At 45.9% G+C, this 26,218-nt stretch overlaps 5 protein-coding genes across 5 annotated transcripts; 1 reads left to right on the forward strand and 4 right to left on the reverse strand.

Moving 5' to 3' along the window:
• Positions 1-639: 639 nt before the first annotated feature.
• LAJ45_05035 (uncharacterized protein) lies at positions 640-2,177 on the reverse strand (the record flags this gene model as incomplete). The annotated part of the gene is made up of 9 exons (XM_046114609.1): positions 640-663; positions 717-863; positions 1,087-1,215; positions 1,271-1,286; positions 1,379-1,467; positions 1,548-1,555; positions 1,665-1,781; positions 1,864-1,978; positions 2,175-2,177. 9 exons carry the CDS (start codon positions 2,175-2,177, stop codon positions 640-642), a joined length of 648 nt encoding a protein of 215 aa, XP_045972158.1.
• Positions 2,178-3,048: 871 nt separating this feature from the next.
• LAJ45_05036 (uncharacterized protein) lies at positions 3,049-4,924 on the reverse strand (the record flags this gene model as incomplete). The annotated part of the gene is made up of 3 exons (XM_046114610.1): positions 3,049-3,167; positions 3,238-3,386; positions 3,447-4,924. 3 exons carry the CDS (start codon positions 4,922-4,924, stop codon positions 3,049-3,051), a joined length of 1,746 nt encoding a protein of 581 aa, XP_045972159.1.
• On the forward strand, positions 4,923-5,367 carry LAJ45_05037 (uncharacterized protein; the record flags this gene model as incomplete). Its single annotated transcript, XM_046114611.1, has 2 exons — positions 4,923-5,062; positions 5,163-5,367. 2 exons carry the CDS (start codon positions 4,923-4,925, stop codon positions 5,365-5,367), a joined length of 345 nt encoding a protein of 114 aa, XP_045972160.1.
• A 4,853-nt stretch (positions 5,368-10,220) lies between these two features.
• On the reverse strand, positions 10,221-11,535 carry LAJ45_05038 (uncharacterized protein; the record flags this gene model as incomplete). The annotated part of the gene is made up of 7 exons (XM_046114612.1): positions 10,221-10,251; positions 10,313-10,735; positions 10,799-10,939; positions 11,012-11,049; positions 11,106-11,273; positions 11,371-11,446; positions 11,522-11,535. The coding sequence occupies 7 exons, from the start codon at positions 11,533-11,535 to the stop codon at positions 10,221-10,223; spliced, it is 891 nt and encodes a 296-aa protein (XP_045972161.1).
• An 11,699-nt stretch (positions 11,536-23,234) lies between these two features.
• LAJ45_05039 (uncharacterized protein) lies at positions 23,235-25,751 on the reverse strand (the record flags this gene model as incomplete). The annotated part of the gene is made up of 1 exon (XM_046114613.1): positions 23,235-25,751. The coding sequence occupies one exon, from the start codon at positions 25,749-25,751 to the stop codon at positions 23,235-23,237; it is 2,517 nt and encodes an 838-aa protein (XP_045972162.1).
• Between the last annotated feature and the right edge of the window lie 467 nt (positions 25,752-26,218).

A 26,218-nucleotide genomic window follows, 5' to 3' on the forward strand; every position in this document is an offset into this window, starting at 1 on the left:
ACGGACGGTCCCTCTGTGATATGATGTAATGGGTGGTCGGTTTCTTAACCCTGGAATCCGTGTTTCCGCTGCGGAAGCAGATATCACGCCATGAAGCTTATGTGAATGGGATATGGATTAATAGATTACGGGGTCGTAACTGACTTTTCTAATAAGTTCTGCTTGGGGTCCAATGGACATTGGACCTCCGTTTGACCTAGATGAATAAAGAGCCAATCACGGCAGTTTTTACTCCCCCCCTGTCCCAACTCCATTTCGTCCCTGGGACTGAAATGATATGTTTTTACGAATTTATCAGATTTAGTTACCTCTGAAGACTCCAAATTGGCTGGCCACGAAACACCAGTGAAGTAGTATTGAAGGTTGATATGGCCTTGAGTTTGCCCAGTCAGGATAACCTTGTCAAGCTTCCAGACTTTACCCCTCCTGTGCAGTTATCAGAGCCTTTACGCAAGCAGAGCCAGCCTCATTTCTCGTAGCTTGATTGCTACCTATCCTTCCATCCGCCTTTCGATCATAACCGTAATTCAGAGTTAGAGTTTTTCGCGGGGGCTTCATTCGCGAGTTAGATGCAGCAGAGCAACCGGATGGCCAAGTATGAAGTTTTGGAGACTGTTTTTGAAATATTCCCATTGGTGCCTAGATATACCGGCTCCATAAAATCTACCCAGAGCTAGAGTTAGCATCAAGATCCACCAGCAGGAAGCTTTACAAACCACGTGGTTCATTTCGAGCTTCGGTTTCGAACTTCGGTATTTTGCGAGACATCGCCGGTGGAGAGTTATATTGGAAGTTAATATTGCCAGTCTTAAGTTGATGTTGTCCGCGGCCAGCGTCGCCACGTCGAACCAAATTAAGGACACCTTTTCCACACGAAAATATATATCAGCCTACCAAACCAACAAACCTCCCCTCTCTCTTCACTCCCGCGGCAATTGTTATCGAGTTGGGTGTATCAAGATAACGGGCTGGGAGGCACCGGCGGTTCATTCTTTCTATAACTATCCCTGGACCTCTAAAACCAAGCCGTTAAATTATGCCAAGGGTTTAAAAACCAAGCCGTTAAAAAACCGAGCCGTTAAAAACCAGGCCGTTCAAAGCCAGGCCGTTCAAAGCCAGGCCATTAGAAAGACCAAGCCATTTAAAACTAGGCCGTTCGAGGGTTGAGCCGTTGAAAACATCTCCGGGATGTCCGCGCCCAAGGGATCTATCTATCTATACACCGTTATATTAGCATAACACCTCTCATCATAACTTTATTGATACTTACCACAAGTAACAGTAAACTTCAACCAAAACCACCTTTTCTTACTCTCCTTACTTGCATAACATTGCTCCAATCACTCCCGACCCCGAGTGACCTCGGTGAAGTTTTTACTCAGCCCCGGGCCTTAGCATTTTCCCCAGAAATTCATTCAATTCGATATGTCCTGGGAGCGTAACATCTCGACTTGGCCCTTTCAAACCCTATATTCACCCATAAGTCGGTCAGAACCACCCACAAGCCAAAACGGCCGGTTATTGCTTGATTGATTAATATAACCTACCTTCCTTCCTGCTTCGCAAACAGATACCTACTTAACTTATATCCAGCCAAGGTCGGTCGACTCCGCCCATATATGTATGCCCATTTTACCGCCACAGAGCCAGCCCATACCCCATACCCGTCATCTCAAGCTGAAGTACAAACCTATCCGCGCTGAAGTGAATCGAAGTCCATACCATATCCAACAAAAGCCAAGAATGTAGCCCTAACAGCCAGCCAACCAGCCACTCAAATACTCCAAACCAGTCCAGTCAGCGCCAGCCTCCGGAAGATCACGAAACCAAACAAAACCCATCAACCAACCAACCAGTACTCACCACTCGAGACAAACACAAAAAAACAAAAACAAAAACACCAGCGCGTAGTAACTATCCCATAAGCTGTTACTTGAATCTTGCTATTGTACGAAAGCCATAGGATCGCGATATGATACTTAAGTTAGTAGAGCTGTCAGCTTCAACAGTGTATAAAAGGACAAACTTAAGTACCGGCGCGTTAACCAAGTCCTGAGAAATTCCGTGATGTTGTTATTACTACCAAGAACCCTCAGGACTTGATCATAATAATACGTGATCAACGAGGATCCAGAAATCGAAACGGTTGAAAAAACCGTTGAAGGTGATCGTACCATGATTAAATAAACCGTTGAAGGCGCTCGATCTCAAACGCCACCAAAAAAACCAAACCTCCAGAAAATTGTAGAACTTTGTAGAATCCACGAACAAGCTCCGGCCCCGGCAGATACATATATCTACACCACCTGCGCGCAGCGTGTGGTGTGATGATTCCCACCCAGGGACGCCTCCCTCTACCTAGATCCTCACTCCCTCCGCGGCCCCCCCCCCCCCCCCGGCCACGTGAGTGCCGTTTTTGTTGGGCGCAGACGCCGAGGAGGAAAGACTCATAAAATAACGATATACACTCGGGCACGCTCCCCTAACAGGCAAGTGTCCAATCATCTGTTATATTTCATCTTTTGAAATAATTGTTGTATGTAGTGGCAGTGGGTTCTCTGAAGTTTGATTCGCCGCCAAGTTGATGGGTCAAATCTCACGAAATGTCACTCGAAAAAAACCTAAAAACCCGGTCTATCGCACATCTGATATAAAATGACCCATGGTTCTGGTAATACGGATTTTTTTTCTTTTTTTCTTTTCAATTTTTCTAACGGTATGGGGTACTAGTCAAACAAGATTTGTCAAACAAGATTACAAGTGCGTTTTTATTGGCTACATTCAAGTTAATAGAGGTACAATAAGTAGACACGCGCAAAAGCCCAAAATGCAATTACCCATCCCACAACCCGATTCCGATTGTTCCCAACCACTGATGACCCGTTCATGCTGTAACTCCGATCGCCATGCAATGCATAAAAATTGTAATACAAAACTACCCAATCATGTTAAAGAATTTTTGTCATTGGTTGGTTGCCGTTAACTAATTGTAATTGCCTATTCCTATCCTCCAAAGTGAGCAATGTAAGTACCCGAACTATTTTTTTTTTAGCGGATCACAGTGTTGAGCATCCAGTCAGGACGGCCTTTGACTTTAGTAGCCTGCTTCTTCCCAGGCTTGTTCTCAAAGATCTTCCAGAACTTGAGGTTTTCATCATCCGCGCAGGCTGAAAGAAAACAATTAGAATCACTGTGCAGCCAATTGGAGGAGGAGGAGGAAGAAGGGAGGGTATTTACTGGCAAGAGTTTGACCATCAGGACTGAGAGCCGAAAAGAGGATGCGGGACTCGTGCGCCGGAATCTCGCATTTGCGAGTCAGATCAGGATAATTCCAGATCGTCAGCTGATTATCGGGAGCGCCATGGCACGACACGATCTCGTGATAGCTTAAAGCGTATTCGTTAGTTCAATTCAATATAAGATGGAGGGGGGACCGGCGAGCATACCTGGAACTCCATTTCAAGCTTGAAACCTGGCTGCCGGAATCGATCGATTTAATGCGGGCACCAGTGGTCGAATTCCAGAAGTGAATCTTCCCGTCGCCCTGACCTCCTCCAGTGGCAAGGGTGTTAAGTTGCCATGGGGACCAAGCGAGAGCCTTGACTGCAGCTTTGTGATTGGTTTTAGTGAATCTGGGCGCATTCAACACTCTTGCGTCCCAGATGTTGACGCGATTGTCATTGCCACCACTGGCCAGCATAAGCCCGTCAGAACGCCACTCGAGACCACAGACCTCCAGCTGGTGACTAATCAGTTCAGAAGTTTTGTGTTCTCTCATGCGAAGGTCATGATTCCAAATACTTCCAGATTTACTGCCGGTGGTGAAAGTTCCACTAGAGCTCCAAGCCATCACACCGACACGGCCGGCATGGCATTGAATTGTTCGAGTTCTTTTTTGCTTCTCGACGTCCCAGATCTGAACCTTTCCATCGGAAGTTCCAATGGCAAGGGTCTCTTCATCGCGAGCAAATTTGACTGAGCTGACGTAAGTATCTCCATGTGTTTGAGCAAGAAGGGAAGATTGGTTAGTGGCCGCATTCCAGGTGTAAACTTCCTGGTCCAATCCAACTACAACTCTATTCCCAGATGACCAGTCAACGAGATTGAGGTAGAAGTCATCCTTGATTCCTGGAGCATCAAGCACACGATCTGGGCAAGACTGGATGTGACGTTTTTCCTTACTGGCAACACTGACCAGGGGACGATTGTACTCGGCTCTCATGTCAAAGGGCTTGGGCTTGGTCTTAGGTCTAAATTCAAAGACACGGCTTTCAAGGTCAATACCCAAAGCGTTAGCAAAGGAGGACTGGGCCTGAAGCGCCTCCACGTTTGGTTGATCAAAGTCGATTCCTGGAGATTTAACATTCACTTGACCATGGTTACGACCAAAGACACGGCCTTCGAGTATTCCATCCTCTGTGTTGAGTTTAGTGTTAGTGGAATATTTGTTGAGACGGGTCTGGACTTTGTGAATTTTTAGTAAAGCAGTACCACTACTGGCTGCGCGGTTAGGAATGAAGCGGTCTCTTGGAGCATCCCAGGTCCTCTTTGGCCTTGTGTTTCTGAGTTGGAACCTTTCTTCAGCTTTGGCGATGTACTTCGACGCCGAGCTGTTGACGGGGTTCAACGTCCACTTGCTGGCACCGACGCCCATGCGCTGTGGAGAGGCAACCGCCCCAGCAATGTTAGATTTTGGCGAGACAGCAAACCTGACTGTTGGAGAGGCTGAAATATTTTTCCTAGTTTTAGTAGGTGTCTGATAGGATGCAAAAAGGGATCCTCCATCACGACTTGTACAGGCTTCCTGGAGATTGTGAGACGACTTTCTCTCGGCGTGCCAGTCGGGGTCATGACGACGAGCACGGGGAGGGGTGAAGGGAGGGGCATTGTTGGAAGTCACTCGAGAGAGTGGAGATGACTTCATGAGGTTCACACGACCGCCGGCGGTACGAGTGTTGAAGATTCCGCCATGGGACTTGACGGGGGTGAGGATTGCGGCGACAGACATGACTTTCCGGAGATTTTGGAGTTGGAGGGGAAAGTGTAGAGGTCGGTCGATTGAGTAAGTTCCGCAGAAGTGGTCCCGTAGCGGAAGGATGTGAAGTCTGCTTAGGGTGTCTCGCAGAAACGGTTGGTAACTAACAACAATGAGGTAAAAACAGGGAAGAGAGACAGAAGAAGAAAAGTAACAATGGTGTTGGTGCGATTGATGATGAAGAGAGGTGGGTAGAGGAGGAAGAGAAGTATGATGAAGATGAGAAGGGAGGTGAGGGTTGTGATGATGTTTGGGGAGAGAGATGTTTTGGGGAGAATGATGTTGGAGAATGGAGAAAGAAGAAGAGGGAGAAGACGAGACAGGGGAAGTAATGCAAATCGCGGGGTTGGTGGGGCGCTGCACGTCATTGTATTTTCTTGGCAGGGGTAAAAATACCCTCCGTAACCATAGGCAACGCCCGCTGTCAGATAGCAACGCCAAGCTGTGGACCTCGTTTGGTGACATTTTGAGTTTTGGGGGAGGAAATCTACATTCGTGCAGTTGTGCTTTCTTATATCTACAGACAGGGGCATGAAAGCTTTGCAGGAGTTATTCAAATCAATCCATTTGAATTCAATTGTCCTTTTAAAGATTCAAGAACACACTTCGGCACTTTTTTTTTTCTTCTTCAAGCTTCCCGCAGAACTGCCAAGCTCAACATCAACAGCAGGGTTAGGGTTATCTGCTGCAATGGCCTATCACAACTTCTCGTTTCCCTCCTTGCATGATGATGCCTCTACTCCTCCCGCAGCCCCGCTCTCTCTATCTCCAACATCGCCTGACAAGGCTTCGAAGACCCTGACACGATCAGATCCGCCATGACCGTTCGCTCGCTCTTGCTCTCTAGCTATCCAACCGCATCGCACAAGCATCGATCCCTGCCTCGCAATCCATAGATTGCGCCAGTCGACGCAAATCACATCAATCATACACACACATCGTATCGCATCACATCACATCACCCACAAATCTCATCGAATCTATTCCACCTCAGTCCACTCGTGCACTTGCACTTGGGCCTACTCTGCTACTAGCTAGCTGCGGAGACAGACACACTCCGTCCACTCAGTTCACTCATCCACTCACTCGGTCCACTGTTCACTCATCATCCACTTCACTTACTCCACTCAGTCCACTCGTATACTCTCACCCACTCCACTCGTCTATATGTAATCATCTATCCCCCCACCCATGCACTGCCCTGCCCATCTAAGTCCATCCACTCTCCCTCCCCCATCTAGACCTCCACCGCCCCCCGCCAATCACACAAAAGCAACGTCACACACCCAGGCACCCCCCAACCTAGTAAAAAAAACATCGTCTGAGCTCTCCATCACTAACCTCCCTCCCTCTAATCCCTCCCCCGTCCCTATATACTTCTGCAATTCACACCCGCCCAACCTCCCCCATGAAAGCTTATCCACACGGCACCTGTCTCGGCCTCCCCACTGCGGACCCTTCCTCCTCCTCTCCTTCCTCCTCTACCTTCCTTCTATCGGCCTCTAGCTCTGCTACCCCGAGACACAATGGCGATATACCGATGATCCTCGGCCACTCCGTCCCATCAATGATTACCTCTCCCGTAAACTATCCCCCATCTACACCCCCCCCAATGACGCGCGCGGCCTCAACAAAAAATCCGGGATCCCCCCCCCGGGCTCCATCCCCACCCGTACCCGCTCATGATGGGCATAGCTATGACCTGGGGGAAGGGGGGAGAGAATATTAAAAACCCTACCCGCAGAACCCGCCAGCGCACCGGCGGCAGCCGACGGTGAACGGTACCAATGACATTATTATTATGATAGGCAGGTATTATAAGCAGAGTGAGTAAAATAAGTATTGTATTAGAGAGTATTTACCAAGTGTCAAAACCGACAATTCACACTTCGCCACATTAAAAAGTGGTTGCCGAAACCGCCAATTTTCCAGGGTGGGGATGTAGATATGCCTGGGGATTTTTACTATACTGAGTGTAGTATATATCCTGCCTGCATATTTCACAATAAGCGTGAAGAATTATTTATCTACCAGTTTCCCCTATCATACCTTCCTGGTGTGGTTAATTAGGTTATTGAGGGGAACTGTCATTTTTAAAGTGTCAATTTTCGGATTTGACACTTAATAAATACTCTCTATTGTGGCCATGACCCTCTCTCACGCTCGCCGGGACCGGGAAGGAAAGCCCTAATATAAGGACCGGCCGGCGGTCCAGAACACAGCCCAATTGTAAGAGCCCAGACCTCAATAATAATACATAATAAAAACCGAACAAGAAAAGGAAAGAAAGAATATAAAAAACGTGGCCACCCCCCCCCCCCCATCCCTTTGGAGAAAAGGAAAAAAGCAAAAAGAGAGAGAGAGTCGGCAATTGGGATTTGTGATATGGCTTTAATTTCGATCTTGCATGCTCCGCTTATAGAGAACAGCTCAGTGCCAATATACGGTGGTGGTGATGACTACGTGACTACAACCCACGTACTGCGCCAAAGTGTAGGTATAGAGAGCAGGCCCAGTAGAGTATATACCCGTGCGTACCTGCTTGTACTCGTACCTGCGCTGTCTCTGCCCAGCTAGCTAGCTCCATGATCTACGCGCATCAACATCAGCATCAACATCAACATCCACCAACATCCGCATCATATTGCACCGAGAGAGAGGCCAAAGCAGAGAGAGCTGACCGGCAAGCAAATACAGCGGCCAAGCTCTGCCTACACACACTCTCTTCTCCTCTCCTCCGCTCGCCTCTATGTACTCTACAAGCACAAAAATCCATTATCAAACAGTTTCATCTCCTTCGCTTCTTCCCGCCCACACCTCCCCCTTCAAAGAAAAATAACAACAATAACACTAATAAGCTAAGCAAGACCCCCCCCCCCGGAACTCTGTACGTATGTACCTCAGCTCTCCCGAACGGATGGCGATCCCGGGGCCGAGGTGAAAGGCTGAGGGAGGTCTGTGCTGTGCTGGGATTGGCGGGGGATGGGAAGGATGGGGAAATATAGAGTAGAGTAGAGTATGTATATAGTGGAGTATAGAAACGCGTGATATTGTAAAACGGGTACGAGGAGGAGGAGCAGTAAATATGATAAGTAATGATGCTTATGGCAATGGATACGGCAATGATGATTATGTCGTGAGTGACACCCCATGACCCACCTCTATTAAACCATGCTACCTAGAGTACAGCTCTCTCGATCCACCCAATCTCCATGTCAGTCAATCAACGTATGTAGGTACTAGCTAGCCCAACACCGAAAACAAGCCTTCCATCCCGACACAAAACAAAAACACACCACAACCAGGAAAAACCGCGCCGCACGAATCGCTTGTACCTTTTTCGCGATTGAGGCCCGGGGGGTGGGGTGTGAACGGGGTTCCCGTTTCGGTATGCGTGGTAGATCATGAGGGCGTGGCGATCACTGATCTAGGAATGTCTCTACTCTATGTCCATACTCTACATAGAGCACTTATGTAGTGTGGTGAGAAGAGTAGACCACATGTATCAAATCAGGTACCTACATGTAGGTACCGTCGTGACTACCACTCCAGGCAGCTTCAAACCCCTACCTACACCCTCTACCATACCACCCCGTCCGCCCATTCGTGTACTACCATTCCTCATCTATTCTCCACTAGCCAGCTAGAGTATGTAGCCAGTAAGTGCTACAACCGCTCCCGATGTCTAAGAACTTAATTTCGGGGCCGACCGGCGAACCACAATGGCCGTTAGCTACTGTAGCTAGCTAGCTAGCAGCGCTGGGTGCCTTTCTCCTCTCCGCACCACACCGCACCGCACCGCATCGCACCACCCCCACAGTAACGATAAACATAAGGCAACGAATAAATACAAAAGTAAAATGAATGAAGAATCGACAGTCCGAGCTGCTGGGAAGGGATGGGCAGAGGAAGGGATGGGCAGAGGAAGGGAGGGAGGGAGGGTAGAAGGGAGGGAGCAGTTACATAGGTATTACATAGCAATATAATGATGGCTGAGTTGAGTACGCTGGTAGGTATTATGATTCACATGTGATGGGATGGCCAGATGGATGGATGATGGGATGGGGTGGTTAGTAGTAGTAGTACAAGAGAGTCATAGAGTTCATAATCAACAGAAACCGGCATTATTACTGCTTCGAGGTTCACGGTCATGGCAGTAGTGCTTGTACGGAAAAAAGAAAAAAAGAAAAGAAAAAAACGTCCACGTCCGGCCGGATCTTTTTTATGATGATATCGGCACGAGCTCGAGCACTATTGCTACTTTCTTATATGGACCTGAACCTGACCTTGGTCTGGCTTTTGTCTCGGATGTAATAACGCAAGAAAGCAGGAAAAGAAGAAAAAAAAAAATAGATACACAGTAGAGTAATAAAAAATTACTGAGAAGACAGAAAAAAAAAAAAAAAAAAAAAAAAAAAAAAGAGTAAACGCCCCGCTTTAAGAAGTCATACAAGTGAGATGGAAAAAAGAAAAAAAAAGAAGGGAAAAAATGGCCAGAAATCCAAGTCCGAATACAAATTCACAAAACACACATCAAACCCACCCCTAAAAAAAAAACCTGAAGCAGACCAAAACGGCGATAAAAATACCCGTGGTCATCTCCAAATCAAAAAAGTAAAGAAAAAAAAACCCCCCCAACCAACCAATCTCCATTTTTCCCCAGTAATAAAAGATTGAAACGAAATAAAACTTTTTTTTCCTCCCAAATGTCCGTTCCGATCCTGCAGCTGCTTTTGTGTTTCCCATCTTTAAAATCTCCCACAACGCGAGAAACAAGCAAGTAGAAGAAGAAGGAAAGAGAATATAAGAAAGGGAAGAAAAGAAAAACAAGAAAAAAAACAAGAAGTGGATATAAAACAAAATAAACAAAATTACGCCCCCCAAATAATACCCAGATTAGAGAAATGAAATGAGATATGAAAAAAGAAAATCGGCGGCCATTTGTTGAAAGGTGACGCTATGGGGAGATTAGCACCCCCATGATTGCGTTATCTTCCCTGCCAGCTCCAACCCTGGTGGTGATTGGAAAGGAATATGCCTTCGTGAGGGCCAAAATGTGTTGGTCTCGTCGAAATATGAAAGGAATCAAAACTCCAGTCTAAAAAAAGAAGGAAAAGGCTGTCTCGTTACTGTCTTTGAAGGTTTGCAGGCTTTTTTTTCGTTAATTGTTTTTTTCTTGAATTGTTTACGCAGGTCGTCGCGCAATCCAGATGTGCCTGTTAAGAGGATATGTTAGTAACATTTTTCTTCGTGACCAGATCGCCAGGATGAACGTACATGTTGTGGTAAGCGTGGATTTGCTTGCTGTTCAATTCCCTTTGTACGGGTATCAACAGGTTGTGAACATCCTCTACCGACCAGCCCTGCACTCTCGTCATGGGACCCAATGTGTATGCCTCGAGTCCCTCTCCAAGCCCCAAATTATACCACCGTGCACATTCCTTGAGGTAAGGGTCTGACGGCCAAGGGCTGAGTGGTAGCTTCAAAATAACCTCCTGGACATCAACAAACCCAGCTTCCTTCAAAGTGATCCCCGTCCGCGGATCATATCGTAATGGCTTCCCCGCGCGTTCCGTTGACTCCAGTATATAATTCTGCCATTGGGTGAGCGCGTGGGTTGGGGTTAGTGTCCCATCGTCGCTGCGAGCTTGTAGGTCAATCTCGATGTATTCGACCCAGCCAAGACCAGGTTTTAAATGACTGCAGTAAAAGAGTATTTGTTAGTCTAGGGGTATGAGGACCACTTGGAACGGGTTCGCTTACTCGAAAGCTCGCCTAAAGAGACTGAGCCAGTTGGAAACACTACCAGCGCCAATCCGTAGGTGGATCAGGTCGAATGAATCTTTACCAAGGGTCCATTCGCTTTCGAAATCACTGATTTGGAATCGCAAATTCTTTGGGATCCTAGATTTAACGAACTATCAGCTCTACTATCCCTAACATATCCTCAATTCTAAACTGGGGGATTCGACTAACCATTTTGGTTGTATTAGAGAAAGATCGATACCAATAACCTAAACCACAATTGTTAGACTGAGCCCTTGTCATGTCCTGATTGATGTCAAACTACCTCTGCCTCTGGGTACTGATCTGCCATATCAATCGCCCAGATCCCAGTACCAGTTCCTAGGTCCAAAATCCTTGTCGGTAGGTTGTTCCTGGTAATAGGCGCGCGGTGGAGTTCCCTGCGCGCAACAGAAAACATCTTATGGTAGATGTCGAGGCGGTCTTGCTCTTTCTAAATCGAAAAAGTTAGTTAAAGCTCGAGAGAGGAGGTCGCGTGGTAAATTATGTTTTTCTCTCTCTTTGATTTCAAAATCTCAGAAAAGACGTACCTCGTCGTTTGGATACATGTAGGCACCTCCGCGGTATCCGTGAAACCTCCTTCCGTTCTCAAACTGGTGTGTGTTCCTATTCAATTTCACTGTTGTGAGCGAGAGGTATTCTATTGCAGCCCCGAAATACATATAAAGGATTATCGCCTACAACTGGGAGGCCATTGTTACGGGTGGTAATGGCACTGGATCAAAAGATGATGTAGGAGGTGACCTTGTTTGTACAGGGTGTATTATATTATGGCGGTCAAGACCAACGAGTTGAGCTGGAGAAAGAATTTTGAAGGTTGTTTGGGGGGGGTTATTGGGAAAAGTTTGAGAGACGGACGATAAGGCTGAGTTGATTGAGTGTTGACGAGGATTGGAAGGATGGGGGCGGTGGGGGGGGGGGGGGGGGTGGCTTATGAGGAGAGATGAAAGTAGAGTCGAAAAGGACAGAACCGCTATTGAGGGTGAGGAGTGAGGGGGTTGGCAGAAGGATGCAGTTAGGAGAGAATAATTAATGATTATGTCTGCCGGCTGTCAAATTCGAGTGGGGAGGAAGCAGAAGAAAGAGGAGAGAGTGAAGGAGAAGGGGAGATGTGATACGTATATATTTCACGCGGGAGGTGCTACTCTCCCTCTTCCTCTCTAGATGGGTGCTGCCAAACCCGAACCATACTCCTGGGATCCTCTCCTTTCCCAGCACGCAGCTGTTGCTAGTAACTACCTAGCGCTAAGTGTGTGAGCGGGTGAAGCAGCAAGGATTATGGGGTATGTATGGGTGAGTGAGAGCGTGGGTGACAGCAAAGGTTCAATAAGATAGACCTAATAAGTGTTGGGTATGTGTGGTCCTGGTGTCCTGTCTGGTCCACAGAATTGATAATACAGTATAATAATAATAATAGTATATTAATTCTCTACTAAACTCAACTGCACTGGGTCACTTTCGTAGTGATTAACATTGATTATCAGTCTCCTCTTCTACTACTACATACTACATTAATGCAAGGTATTCCTTGTGTGCCCTCTCTAAGAAGGGTGTAGTGTAGTTTGTGCGCCAACGCATACCGTGGTCTGGTTTGTGGGGCCTTTCCTAAACAATACTCAGGTGTAATCGGTAGGTACAAGTAGTAGGTAGGTGGACCGTGGTGGTGTTAAAGAAACAAGACTCGATGACGATGTGGCTCACCAAGTACCTTTCCCTATTTCGTACATTCCTAGATATGGAAAGAGATGGCCTGCTCGAAGAATAATAATATTTGGTCCTTTACACATCTTGCTTTCCCTCATCGTTCCCGATACTTCTCCATATGCAAGTCGCCTTGATGCATAATTCCCCATTATTCGATGTGGCTTCTCCCAGTACAGTGCACTCCCACTGACCGTTGTATTTCTTCTTTTGTGTTTCCTTTCCCTTTTCTCCCTGGCCAATTGAACCGTATCGCATGCTGATATCCACTTGGGTATGTAACATGCTCATGTCCCATGGATTGATTGATTATTGACCCTTCGGAATCAGGCCGCTGTACCAAGTAGTCTGGGTAGGTATGCAGAATAGAAGATCCAACCCTGTGAACGTGGTGTGGTTTCTCGGGGCAAAAGCGACGAAAGGGAAAGCGCAAATTTCTGGGTAATTTTTCCCCTCTCTCCTCGATCCCTTCCATATTTCACTCTTCCCTCTCGCCTGCTTGCAGTGGTTCCTTTCCTTGAGCTGGATGGATGGATGCCTGTTTAGAGAGTGAACGATGTGCATCTATCTTAATGCACGTTCCAATGGTTACGCCCCGCTCTTCTGGGAGCAACAGCAAATAACTTTTTTCCCTCCTCAGGATTTATTTGCTTTTTTTAGGCATTAATTTTTTTTTCTTTCGAAGAGTCCATCCCTCTTGCCTTACCCATCCATCCTAGGACGAAATGAGTGGGCGGTGGATAAGAGGCCGCACGAAACCCAGACGTGTGGTAGAGGGAGGCTTTTGGGTCAGGCACTTGCTTGGATAGGGTTGCATAGAAGCACCAGCCAGACAGGATATTGCTTGTTGCCTGTCCCGACAACATTTTCACCCCCCACTCGAGCGAGTTGCGTTTTGCTGAGCTGAGTTTGACCACCACCACCACCACAACTTAGGCAGGGTTGATATGTAGGTTACTCGGCATGGATCTAGGTCTCATAGGTTACCATTGAAAATGGTTAGGTGGTGGTTCGCTTGCTTGAAACTGAGTTCCCCACTTACCCGCCACTAACCTCCCTTCCCTTGCCAGGCTACATTCGCCAGTTCTGTTCTGGGAGCCTGCCTTGGATTTGGGTGGCTTTGAGTTGCCTGCGGTACCGCCAGTTCGGGTCGGTGGACGGGCGATTAAAAAACCAAGCCCTGCCCCAACAAACGCCATGTGGCCCTCCTGGTTCCGTTCCAAAAAGAGGGAGCCTAGGCGGATATCGTGGTGGTAGTAGTCGTAGTTGGGTGGTCTGTAGTGGCGGCGGCCGATGATGATAATTGTGGTTGTGGGTGTAGAATAGGTACTGGGTACATTTCGTATGTACCTACGTACCTATTGCACTTAACATCCGTTATGGCAATCGACCGACAGTCAGGATATGATTGGCAGCATCTGTTCCCAAGCGTCGACATATAACCCCCCCCTCCAGAAGTTTTTTATTTTTATTTTTAACCCCCTCATCCTCCTCTCTCTTCTTTTCTCGAGGCGCACATCGGCTCACGGAGTACATGATATCAATGATTATCGCGAACATGAACCGTGTTATAACTGTTACAGAAATACGGTTCAGTCAGATCAGGTATGCATACATGTATACTTTACTCGTGGCTTCCCTATCCCGGGGATAGGAATCTCCCCAGACACGCACATCCTCACACGCTCTCCATCACACTCTCTCAACTCGCGCATCACGGCCGCTCAACGTACAATTTGAACACCCAGAGTTTTGATACAAGACATCTCAAAACTCAGTTTTGCGACACCAAGTTCTGAGAAGAGGGAGGCAGTTACCTATTTTGATAATGTCAGGGTTCATGAGCTACCGTCACCCCGCTCACTCACCGCATCCACAGGGGGTATGGGAAGGGAGGGGGGGATGAGGAGGAGGATAGGCGGGTCCAAAGAACTCAGATAAAAAGCTTTGACCTTCTTGCTGTCAATTGATTTCTCACTCGCAAACCCTAGACGGCCCATCGTCACCCCTGTCAAACATTAGCAATTCACTCGCTTGCGTTGAGATGAAACAGGGACGATCACCTGAGCAGCTCGTACGCCGCCTGTGGTTGATCTGCCCTCCTCTGCCTCTTCCACCATTCTGGGATGTGTGGCTGGGCTGTGAGCTGTAGATGGATGGATCCATACAGTTGAACAACCCATGTCTTGTGCACTGGTCCGGTCACATTTTTTTTTTTTTTTTTTTTTTTTTATTTACCCCAGTTACACCCTCCCCCCCCAATGCTCAAGCTCTCCTTTGGCCTTTCCGTATCGTATATCGTATAGTGCTTACAGAGATTGATCCTCACAGGAGGAGTTTTGGAAAAGTCCAACAAATCAAACAATAGAAATAAAATAAAAAATAAGGAACGTCGTGGCAAACAATGATATCCAAATCATACGCATCTAGACCACAGCACCCCATGTCAAAGTCGAAACTACTTTGCACAAACTGAAGTTAGTTCGTCCACCGGCAATAGCCTCCTCTTCCCGAAGGGCTAGGCATGTAGCTCGCGATAGATGGAAATTATGGATGGGATGTCGACATAAATTATGGCCTTCCTTTTCTTAGCTGCCTCGGCAATCAAGTACGCGCCGCTGTGGCTACATACGCAATTATGTCTTTTATTTTTATTTTTTATTTTATTTCATTTTCTATTTTACCGCGTACGGGTGGCTTTAAGGGGCCTTATAATTATATTTAGGTTGATCTGAAAGGAAAGATATCAGGACTGCCTACCCGTACGCTGCAAGCTACACTGGATCCGACCTTGAATCCGCGCCGTTTCAGCATGCCACAACGGTGGTTTCCGTTCCTCATGGTCCGTGTCTTTATTCAAATTCCTGCGTTCCCGACACTTACGGTCCTCACCTTTCACAATCGCGAGATTTGAAGCTTTGTTTCGAAAAACGACGCTTTGGCCAGCAGGGGAATTAAATCGGCTATTTCATATCATGTATCACAATCAGCCCACCGGTACTCTTTCCTGTGGCCAGGAACCAGGTTATACCATTGTATATCTCAATTTCGAACATCCTTTACTTTACATCCATATTTCCCGAGCTATGCCACTACCTTGGAGGGGAAATATATGGTGGACTATGGTATGGGGCCACGAGACGAGAGTTCCGCGCGCTGTGGAGAATTTTTGACGTCGGATGCATCCGAGCTACATGCTTACTGGGTAGTTAGTACGGGTTTACGGGGGGGTTCAAGCAGGGACTCCCGTTAGGAAGAAAATCCGTCCAATCACGAAGCGAGGAGCTAGGAGGAAGGGGGGAGAGGAGAGTGGAGGAGAGTGGGGGGGGGGGGGGGAGGAGAAGAAGAAATATCTAACGGAAGAGCGGTCAAGAAGGAAGGGCAGAAAAAAAAAAAAAAAAAAAACACGATATCGCCGAGTCTCCGATATCGCTGATTATTGCCCGAAATCGATAGGTAATGGTAGGAAGAAAAGAACCGATGATCGCCAAGCACAGACAGCAAGAAGTCAAAGAAAAAAAGGAAAAAAGCCTTTGGGGTGGGGGGGGGGGGGACAGCTAGGGCTATCAACAAGAGGATGAACGGGATTCCCGGCGTCGGGAGAAGGAGGGGCAGAATGCCGGTCGGTATGTATGTACCACTATCTGTGGATCTTGACCTCCATGAGGTTGACAGCAGCTGGGGTTGAGCAATGAGAAACTGGAAGGTGGGGATCGGGCAAGCCCATAGGATAATTGCCGATACTTCCCGTCGCCGTTTTTTTTAACGGGCAATATTGCATTTTATCCCTGACAGACGGTGATGATGAGATTGATGATGGGTCATGGATGACCTTCAGCTATCCTCGTTTACATATAGATTGTTTGAACCCTTTTGGTGGAATTTACCAGGTTGTTGGTAGAGACGTCCGGGACGTACAACGGTGAGATATACCTAGGGTACGAGGACTGACTGGTCGGGTCTGAAAGAGGACCGTACTTCACTAATTCCATGGCCAGCAGTACTATCATACCTAACCTTGAATCAATCTCGCCAATACTAGTCTGTCAATATATATATGTATATATATACTGCGGTGGCCTACGGTAACTTACGCGAACCTGGCGTCCCAGGCCAGGTTCATGTGAAACCAAAGCATATGTATGTACATCTATCCCATAGGATGTATCTTTCCACACTCGAGTCTACACTGTAGTAAGGGTAAATCGATCTGGACCCGGAGGATCCCGTAGCCGTAGCATAAATTGATATTTAGCTGGGTACTCTATGATAGCTACATATAGCTATTCTCAGGAGAGCAAGTAGGTAGGGCACCGGCAGTGCTTCCATATTATATACTTTATCTGTATATATATCTATACCCAGATCGCGGGGGTGGGGGCGCGTACAGTGATCATGAGTGGGACATTCGGAACTGTGATATATATGATCTGACTTTTGTCGTCATTACCGGCAGGAGAAGATCCCACAAGAAATTCTTTCCTTCTTTCCAGTTCCAGCTACAAGGCCTTTTTTTCACTTGGAAAAAGGGGTGAAAGCTTAGTTGCTAGCTATGTGGCCGCCTCCCCGGCCTAGCCATAGGCAGCACGTCTGAAAGAAGCAGATGCAATGCCTAGGTACTTTATGGATGCCTTTTCATGTCGGCAGTTTATGGTGCCGCCGGTATGAATGAGGGTTCTACGCGGCTGAATGTTGAGGTGCGTTCTTTTTTTCTTGCGTTTGAAAGCGCTTGTTGAAACAAGCAACTCAACTGCTATTTTGTTTTTCATTTTGTTTTTTCAATTTTTCCCCCTCCTCTCTCTCTATCCCTTTCGCTTTTTGCCATACATTCCTATTTGTTTGTTTGCTGTGCTGGAATTACAGTTAGTTCCGGCGTATGATACATGTAGGATCATGCAATTGAAAGGAGAGAGTATCAATAAATAATTTAAACTAGATAATTCTGAAATGTACAATTGCAACATAATAGCAAGCGCGTGATAAATGTTGAAAACAAAACTCTATTCCTGTAATATCAATATATTGCCCTATGATTTCATGATCAGGCTGCAACGTTTCACTGAAGTCGTTGTTAAAATTAAACACGTACCCGCGTGTCTGGCCATGGCAGTATCAGCTGGGTCCACCCGGCGGAAATGATATTCGGGAATCCGTGTAGTACTTTCTCTACTCTAGTATATACAGCACGTATGTTGTCGAACAAGTTCTGTGGGGGTACCAAGACGGACCTCTGCGAATGTTTAGAGCGAACTCTAGAACTACCAGGGCTCATAACGCCTAGCTGGTATATCTTATATGTACAGAGGAGGATAGAGCAGAAAGGCGGGAACAGATTGAATTGAACGCATGCATCTACCGAACCGAGATGAAGGGATGGATAGCAATGTTTGAATAACGTTTGAATATGGATGGATCATGGATGGTACCTCGAAGCGTGCATTTCCAGGAAATCGGTGGAAAGAAGATGGCTTCCGTTGTACGATGTTTGATGACGCGATTACCCGTTTTAATGTCTCACTTAAGCTTGTGTTTGTTTCCTGTGATAACTGTTTTTGGAAATTGGTATACCACGTTTGGTTGGGAATCCCGGAACTCCAAGCGAACATGATGGTCTTACTTTAAAAACACTGCATGGTATGCGTGTCTTGGTACTATTCAGCTACAATAAGTTACTCACTCGGTAATAATAAGTGATATATGGAACACGCACACTTTCACACATGCTCCCAGGCCTTTCCGGCTCTCCAGGAATTCGGAAGACGGGAATTACGGGAATTACGATAGGTGCTCTTGCAGCCTACGTGCAACAGGCGTTTCGAAGAGAGGGAAAAAAGAAAAAAATGGTGTGGGTGTGTGGGGGGGGACAGAGGCAGAAAACGGTAGTCAAGGCACCGCATGTACCGTATGTACTTAGAGTCCGGTTTTGAAATTTTGTTTGGTGGTAAGTTTTCTTGCAGCACAACATAAAACATCCTAATTAGTGCATCGAACGGAAACAAAGTTTTGATGGGTCTCCCTGAATTCAGCCGTATATATGTACGTACGATTTGATGTTTCCAGCCATCAGGCCTGAAATGTATGTCGGGCAACATGATGGCCGCGCAATGTGCGTCCATGTGTATGACTGAGTCCCGGAAATACTTGTTTGGATAGCCATAAGAACATGAGCTCTTTAGTTCCCTTTCAACCCACCCGGTAACTGGGTACATACTCTGGGAAATTACAGAGTGTTTTTATAGGGTCCGCTAGGGCTAGATCGAGAATGGCAATGATGGCAAGGCATCCGACGGGGAAGCATGCAGGTTGATTAAAACTCTACTCGTACTTCTCTGACGTTTGTGGACGCGACTGATATTGCATGCCATACAAAAATACGCCAAGCTCATGATTTTGGGTGTATGCAATAATGGCCCAGTTCAAAAACGTCAGAGAAATACTAGTCTCAGAGCCATGGAAATCTAGGCATTTCTGAAAGTGATATGTGAGATGCAATGCAATGCAGCTACTGGGTTAGGGTTGGCAATGCCAGACTTTTCTCTAGTTTTGCGGTCAGAAAATACCTACAGGGATGCCTACCAAAACTCTTTATCAGTAGGTACACTGTAACGCAACACGACGGCTCAGCCCATGGTGGAATGGGACATTTTTTTGGGACCACTTTTTTCTTTCCTTCTGAGGGAGATACAGGTTTCGACGACCCAGGGTATTGGAACCAGATGCATCGGAGTGTTGCACGGGAAAGGTGTTTGAAGGTGCGTGTGAAAGGGCATTGATGAGAAAGAGTTGGCCGGTTAAGCGACTGCGACTGCCGGCCATTTTCTTTGGGTTGGAGTGTGCCTATCCTGTAAACCGGCAAGTAGCCTTTTCGGGTGTTATTTTTCATCTGAGGTACTCTAATACTGTACTAGCTTTTAGTTATTGGTGTTATCCAGTCCTGTTAGCGCTGCTTCATGGGCACTCACTCGACACAATTTTTGCCTTCTATTAATTAATCGATTCATGTATTCGTGGTTTTTGACTCTTAGATACTTCTATCCAACTTATAACCAAGCCTGTTACTGTAATGGGGGGAACACAAATAATTCGTCAGTAATATATTTGTCACGCAATAGTTACTAAGTCGGAGTAAGTCACCATGTGGTAGAAATGTCACGCTCACCTATCACACCGACAATAGGACAGAGGAAGGGTAGGATCAGTTTCATCGCCACAAGAAAGCCAAAAGTAGATAACTGTGCTTTTATCATCATGTATGTATATACAACTCACTAGGTGGATTTGCCTTGGCATGATTTGCTCTCCCTGTAGGAACGAATCCACTAACACCAACTAATCAACTGCAGATCATCACTCCAGTCGGCACGGACGTTCGTGAAGATTTAACTGAGTCCCGGGGCCGGCATGGCAAGTTATTAGTACATGTATGTAGAGTACTATCAGTTGCAGGCAGGCTGAAACACGCTACGCAAACACGCAACGCAAACACGGACCTGTGAGGTGGTGATATTTCCGGCGAAATGGAACTGCCGTCAATTCAAGTCCTACCCAACACCTTCTCGGGTCTCGGATAATCTATAACCATAAACTCGACATTTCGGTGATCTTTGGTTGTGGTTATGATGGTGGTGTAGATTGCAATCTAGGTACTAGGTATCTGCTGCCATAAATTAGCCTATGGATCAATTGAGGGATGAACTTCTTACCTTACACAAAGACAGGGATACTTCTAATGATGACATTCAATCTGCAGGATTCTGCTCAGCTAGAGAGAGAGGGGGGGGGAGGGAGAAGCTTGTGGTGCACGTCAATCAGATCAGTATTAAATCCCCCCGTTTCACACGCGGAAAGAAGGTTTTTCTGTTCTTACCCCCTCCTAATCAGCCTGTTGTTATAGTCAAAAGAGGCTTATAGCTTGCGCCCTATAGTAAAGCAAATATAATTATAAGGGTATATCTATGCGCAGCTTGCTGGGAGTTTACGGCTGACTTCCCTTTATTCCTACGTCTGTGTTCCTAACATTGGAATTTTCATGCATGACATATCAGATTGAGTCAACATAACGCAGGGGAATTCAATTTTCTCGTCTGGGAGCGGCTGCAACGTACTGTAAGTGCCTACATAATATGCTGATGTCAAACATATTAAGGATTTTTTTTTTTAAAAAAAAATCTGCATACCTCGAGGTAAGTAGTCCGACTTCCACCGATGGTGACACCCTGAACCGACCTTAATCAAGCGGTTATTCCCGCACTCCTTTCCTTTGAACCCTCTGGTCCGATCTGTCATAGATGATCGAATCGAACTAGGAAAATCTTGGTCTCAAGACGTGATTCATATAGCTTAGATCATTCGGAACATAAAGATCGGTAGAGTGATAGGAATCGATTCGTTTAGGACTTATCATTCAGAAATGGATGCATACAGCTGATGGCTTAGGGAGTACGATTGACGACTTGCGGATCCAGTCTCCACTATGTCTGTGGTTGTTCTTGAGTGAGAGGGACAGAGAAGAAAAAAGCTTAAGCTTCTAATTAGTCAAAGGTACCGACCGTTTGAAATGGATCATAGATGTGTTTGATCATGGTGATGCCAGGAAATGATATCGATGTTGACGATGTTGACGACATTGACGACATTACTGGTACTCACCATGCAGCAGCAACGGTGTTCTCAATGCAGACTAATCTGGCTAGCTGCTTGAACTTAGCTTTTAAACAACCTTTCGACGACACTCAAAAAAAGACATGCTAGGCCTCTGCTATTCGTTCATCAACTATGATCAGTTGGATATATATCAATAATCACAAGTCGTATCATTCTCATATAGACGATTTACACGTGCACTGGACAAATAAAAAACTTCGCAGCTACTATATTGAAGACAACTGGTAAATACACTGTATTTGTGTTAAATTATTTTCCGGGCTCACTTTGCAATCAGTAGTCACATGTGGGGCTTCCACTAATAATAAAAGGTAGAAACATAATAAAAAGTGGATCGATGGTCAATATATTCTTCAAAAGAAGGATTGATTTCTCACGCCCCTGAGATCGGGTTCCGGATATATTCCTGTGTGTGCATGCCTAGGCCGTCCCATGGATCCAAGGCCACCAGCTAGCTTTCACGAGCAAGTACTCGACTGTAGGACCTTTTTTGAGTGCGATCATGCTATAAATAATGTTACATGCATGTATGTACCGTACTCAACGTACTCTAGAGTGCATGTGGATGGGGTTTGCAGTTGCAAAGTACGCCATGGACCTATTCGCAGGTTTAGTATATATGCATGGAGCTATTACTCTAGAGTAGATCCCCTTTTTGAAATATAATAGCTATAGTCTCTCTATGTATATATCGGCGAGAATGGATTACTATCAGCAACTATATTTCTTTTTCTATAGGCCTCTGAGAAGCTGATTCGAGTGGTGGTAAGATAAGGAAGCTTCATTTTCATGGGGATCATAAGCCACAGTTAGCAAATATAGACCAATATTTGGTAGCAGGCTGTTTGGGGTTAATAATTGACAACGAATTCGAAACCAAGGAATTTTCTAACGAAGTCACAAATCCTTGCCCTCAGGCAAATGGCTCAACATTCTTTGATAGACCAAGGATAGGTGTGGGCAATGTTGTGGTATATATATGGTTACCAAATACTACCGCATCTGGAAAAATACCATTAGGCTGCATTATTGCTACACGACTGTTATATTGTTAATTTGACTGGAGTTTTATTTTATCTCTACATCTATATTGCGGTGCAATGTTAACTCTACAGTATTTTATGTGTCTCTCTTCCGGTACTGGAGTGACACGTAGAGTTTTGTAGAGTTTTGTAGAGATTTAATTTGAACCCATGAAATCTCTAGAATCCGGCGCATGCACCTGACAGGATAATCCACGCACCTTGGAGGATAAACCAGGGTATTTGGAACGAACTTGAGATTCAAGCGAGACGAAATTCGTGTATCCTTTCGTAGCCATTAGGTGAAAAATACGGATTATTGATCTTTCAAAAACAGTGCAATTCCCGGCCGAATCTATAATACACATATTTTCAGTTTAGTGACAGCGGCGTCGAAACTAGACATCCGCTTCGTAACTACACTTTTGGTCGAGAAGGACCGCTCTAGTCGAGGGTGTCGTGATCTGCTTGTGGGTAGTACGGTCGTGCGTGCGTGTGGTTGTGTTGTCGAGTGATGATGTATGATGCGCTGGCGTAGTTTGTTTGTTTGCATAATTATATATTATATTACTTATTGTGCGCTCTGGTACAGGCTTGCGCGACTGGTTTTTTTTGTTTAATTCATTTGTGTATGCTTTTATTGAATGGTTAACCATGCCACTAAGTACTTACAACTTTCCTGACAGCACGATTTTGTTCGTGTATGATAAGATGTATTTTAATAGTTAGACATTATAGACAGTTCTCTACATTCCACATTCTAAAATCCGATTAAGAAATCCATGGGTGCCCTAATCGTTTAGGCCAATGCTGGCTCGCAATGTAAAAAAGAAAGCATAACTCTGGTTTGCATGTAAGCATCTGCCATTGCAAAGGAAATCTGTGTAAAGAAAATTATAACAATACAATCAAAAAGATACATGTGTGTATCTCTGACTTCACCCCAGCTTAGCTCAATTTGGGAATGTGGCGACACTACCGCCCCAGATCACACCACTATCAGGCCATTAGATATCCTGTTTTTTGTTCTTCATCAGTTCCGTCATCTGTGCCAGATGCTTCCTTGTTTCCAAAAATGCTCTCTCTGCCCTTTTCGCTGCCATTTCCGCCTCCTCGGCAGCACACTCGGCATCACGACTTTTGCTCACAGCATCCACCATAACCCTGCTCATCTGCAGCAGTTTCTCACGTCGGGCACTCTGAGGCTCATTACTCGCAGCGTTGATAAGATCCATGCAGACAGCAATGGGATTTCTCTTCTTCTCGTCCTTGGAAGGACTCTCATCGAGGCTAGGAATATTGGAGGTGTAATATCTTCCACCTAGCCCATTAAAGGCTTTTTTTCCGTCAGGAGTCTGAGGAATCTGAGCTGAAAGGCGCTTCATGAGATTCACAACCTCATCCTGGGAGAATTCACCGTGGGGTGTTACGGGCGAAGATCTTTCTTTATTCTTCCTGATAGTGGCATACTTGAGGAAACCTCCACTTTCAGTATGAGAAAACTTTGGTGATCCCCTGCTAAGCCAGCCCACAAAGTTCTCAAGTGGCCCAGACTTAGATCTGGCAGTTCCACTAGAGGTGGACTGAAGGGAGTGTTGTTTTTTATCGATACAAATGCGGGAATTCTCCTTCTGGGAATCAGTGTGGATAAGTGATCCAACCATGGGTCCAAGTATTCTTGAGGTGCCACCGAACCAAGTGCAACCACTCGGCGTAACCCGTGGATTACTAGCAGATCCAATTTCAGTGATATCAACCAACACGGGACTACTTGATTTCCGGTAGTTGGTAGTAAATATCTGTGATTCGTCCATAGTCGATTCGCCTGCGCCATTGGTTTTGGATATCTCATCATGAAAGGTGGCTTTGTTAATGGACTCAACAGAGGTCAGAGATGTTCTGGTACTCGCTCGATGCGGAATGGCTTCCTCCTTCTTTAGGAAATCGAAACTTTTATCATTCCTCCGGTATGCCGGGTTGGATAGTCCTAACCTTCGATTATCAAACGATTGTCCTTTAGGGCGCCGAGAAGGTGGTCCAGAGAAAGCCGCCCATGAGCTTCCAGAAAGAGGAGGCTGATCAAGGGAGGAGTGCAAGTGCTGAGGAGACGTGTCATTGACCAGCGGTTTCATATAATTCCTTTCAATGCCTGGAATTACGATGCTTTTCGGGCTGGTAACGTCTCCGAATCCAGTATTAGCTATTCTCTGACCATTCCTTCCAGGATTGGGCATATTACTCTTCTGCTGATTATTTTCACCATCCACCCTCGGCTGTGGAGAAAGGTTCGAAATGTACGAATTATGAATGCAATTGACACCGGAATTTTGGCTTGGAATATATGAATGAACGCAACGCCCAGTCCCAATATTTTGGGCTGTAGTCTTATTGGGACGTTCAGCGTTCTCTCTCGCTTCTTCAATCATATATCTTTGAGTTTTGAGGTGCCCTTTGGAGAGGTTTCTAGCGGGGTCTTGTCTCTGGCGACCATTTTCATGAATTGAGGTTTTTCTGTCAGCCTGCTTCGAGTTTGGGATCTTCGAAACACTCTCATGTGAGGGATTCTTCCTAATAACTTGGTCGGTCCTCTCTATCTCATTAGCACTAGGTATAAACGGGCTAAGATCAATCGGATTCGAGGAAAGAGTGCTATTAGTGCTAGATTTCAAGCTCATTTCAAGTCTTATTTGTTTAGCATCAATATCATCTGCGGGGACAACACATATGGCCCCTTTCGAATTTTTAACGATATTTACGATTCTTGGCACCTCTCGAGGACGTTTGGGCTCGGGGCTATAGTTCCGTGACCATCTTTGATCCTCGTAGGTCCTTCCCCGGTATTTCATGCGAGCTCCTTCGCTAGATGAAGTAATCGAACCGGGAGATGTGCTATGTTGGCGACTACTTCTCTCGAGTAGCTTAAGGGCTGAACCAAAATCCTCGTTAAGAGTAGAGGGCTCACATCTACCCACAAGGGCTGTCTTATTAGGAGCTGCAGAGGTTACCGTATGTGAGCTTTGTGTAACTGTTTTGATTGACGATTCTGATTTTGTCATTGAAACTTTTGTTGGGAGGTAACCATGTTTTGTCCCACCCTCGATGCCTGCATCTTGCACGATAGTGTTGAAAGATTTACTAGCAGGAATCGGAGTTTTGATAGAAAAGATCACTGGCTTTTTATAGCTCGCATCTGTCGAATTTAGCGCTATAGTTGAAGATGTTGGAAGCCCTTTTCCTCTAATCGCTGATGAATTGAGCGATGTGCTTTCTAGAGACAAAGTCTTTTGAGATCCTGAGTTGGCTCTCCCGGGTTGCTCTGTATTTGCTTTCGGAGGCATAGGATAGCTAGAATTGCCACCTTTTGACTCATGTCTCAAGCCCGGGAAAGAGAAAGCCTGAGGGAGAGGCTTGTCTTTTCCCGGGATCCTAGTAAACTTTGATGTAGAGTTAGGGGTGGAGCCTTTAACTGGGATAACACTCTTCTGTCCCATATATTCAGAACGTTCAGGCTGCCTGATAAGCATATGAACTTCAGAGGGTTGAACTGTCGTTTTTTTCCTAAGTAGGAAAGGTAGACGTGATGGCAGTTCTGCCATGCGGCTTGGGATGCGTGAATGGTATAAAAATGTAGATTCTGGTTCTTTCCGGGTACGGGAGGGAGTAAGATCAAGACTTTCATTATGCCCACTCACTTTAAATCCTTTGCTCTCCTTTACTGACTTCTGTTCTGGAGAGAGAGTTTCCAGTCGCAGGTTTTTCGGGGAACTTCTTGTTAAAGGGATGACGGAATGATTAGAGATGGACCTAGGAGGAGCCAAGTGACTTGATAGTTTATCATGGCTTCCAGGTCTAGAAACACCAGAATCAGAGTAAGGTGAATTCGGACGGCTTCCATTAGAGCGACTAGGTAGCTCATGCTTTGGATATATACTCTGTTATTAATATTAGTTATTTATAAGGCCTGCTAGATGAAGTAGATCTATGGGGATTT

The sequence above is a fragment of the Morchella importuna genome (genome assembly GCF_003444635.1).
Source record: "Morchella importuna strain M04M26 chromosome Unknown Morimp01GS013, whole genome shotgun sequence".
Classification (NCBI taxonomy): domain Eukaryota; kingdom Fungi; phylum Ascomycota; class Pezizomycetes; order Pezizales; family Morchellaceae; genus Morchella; species Morchella importuna.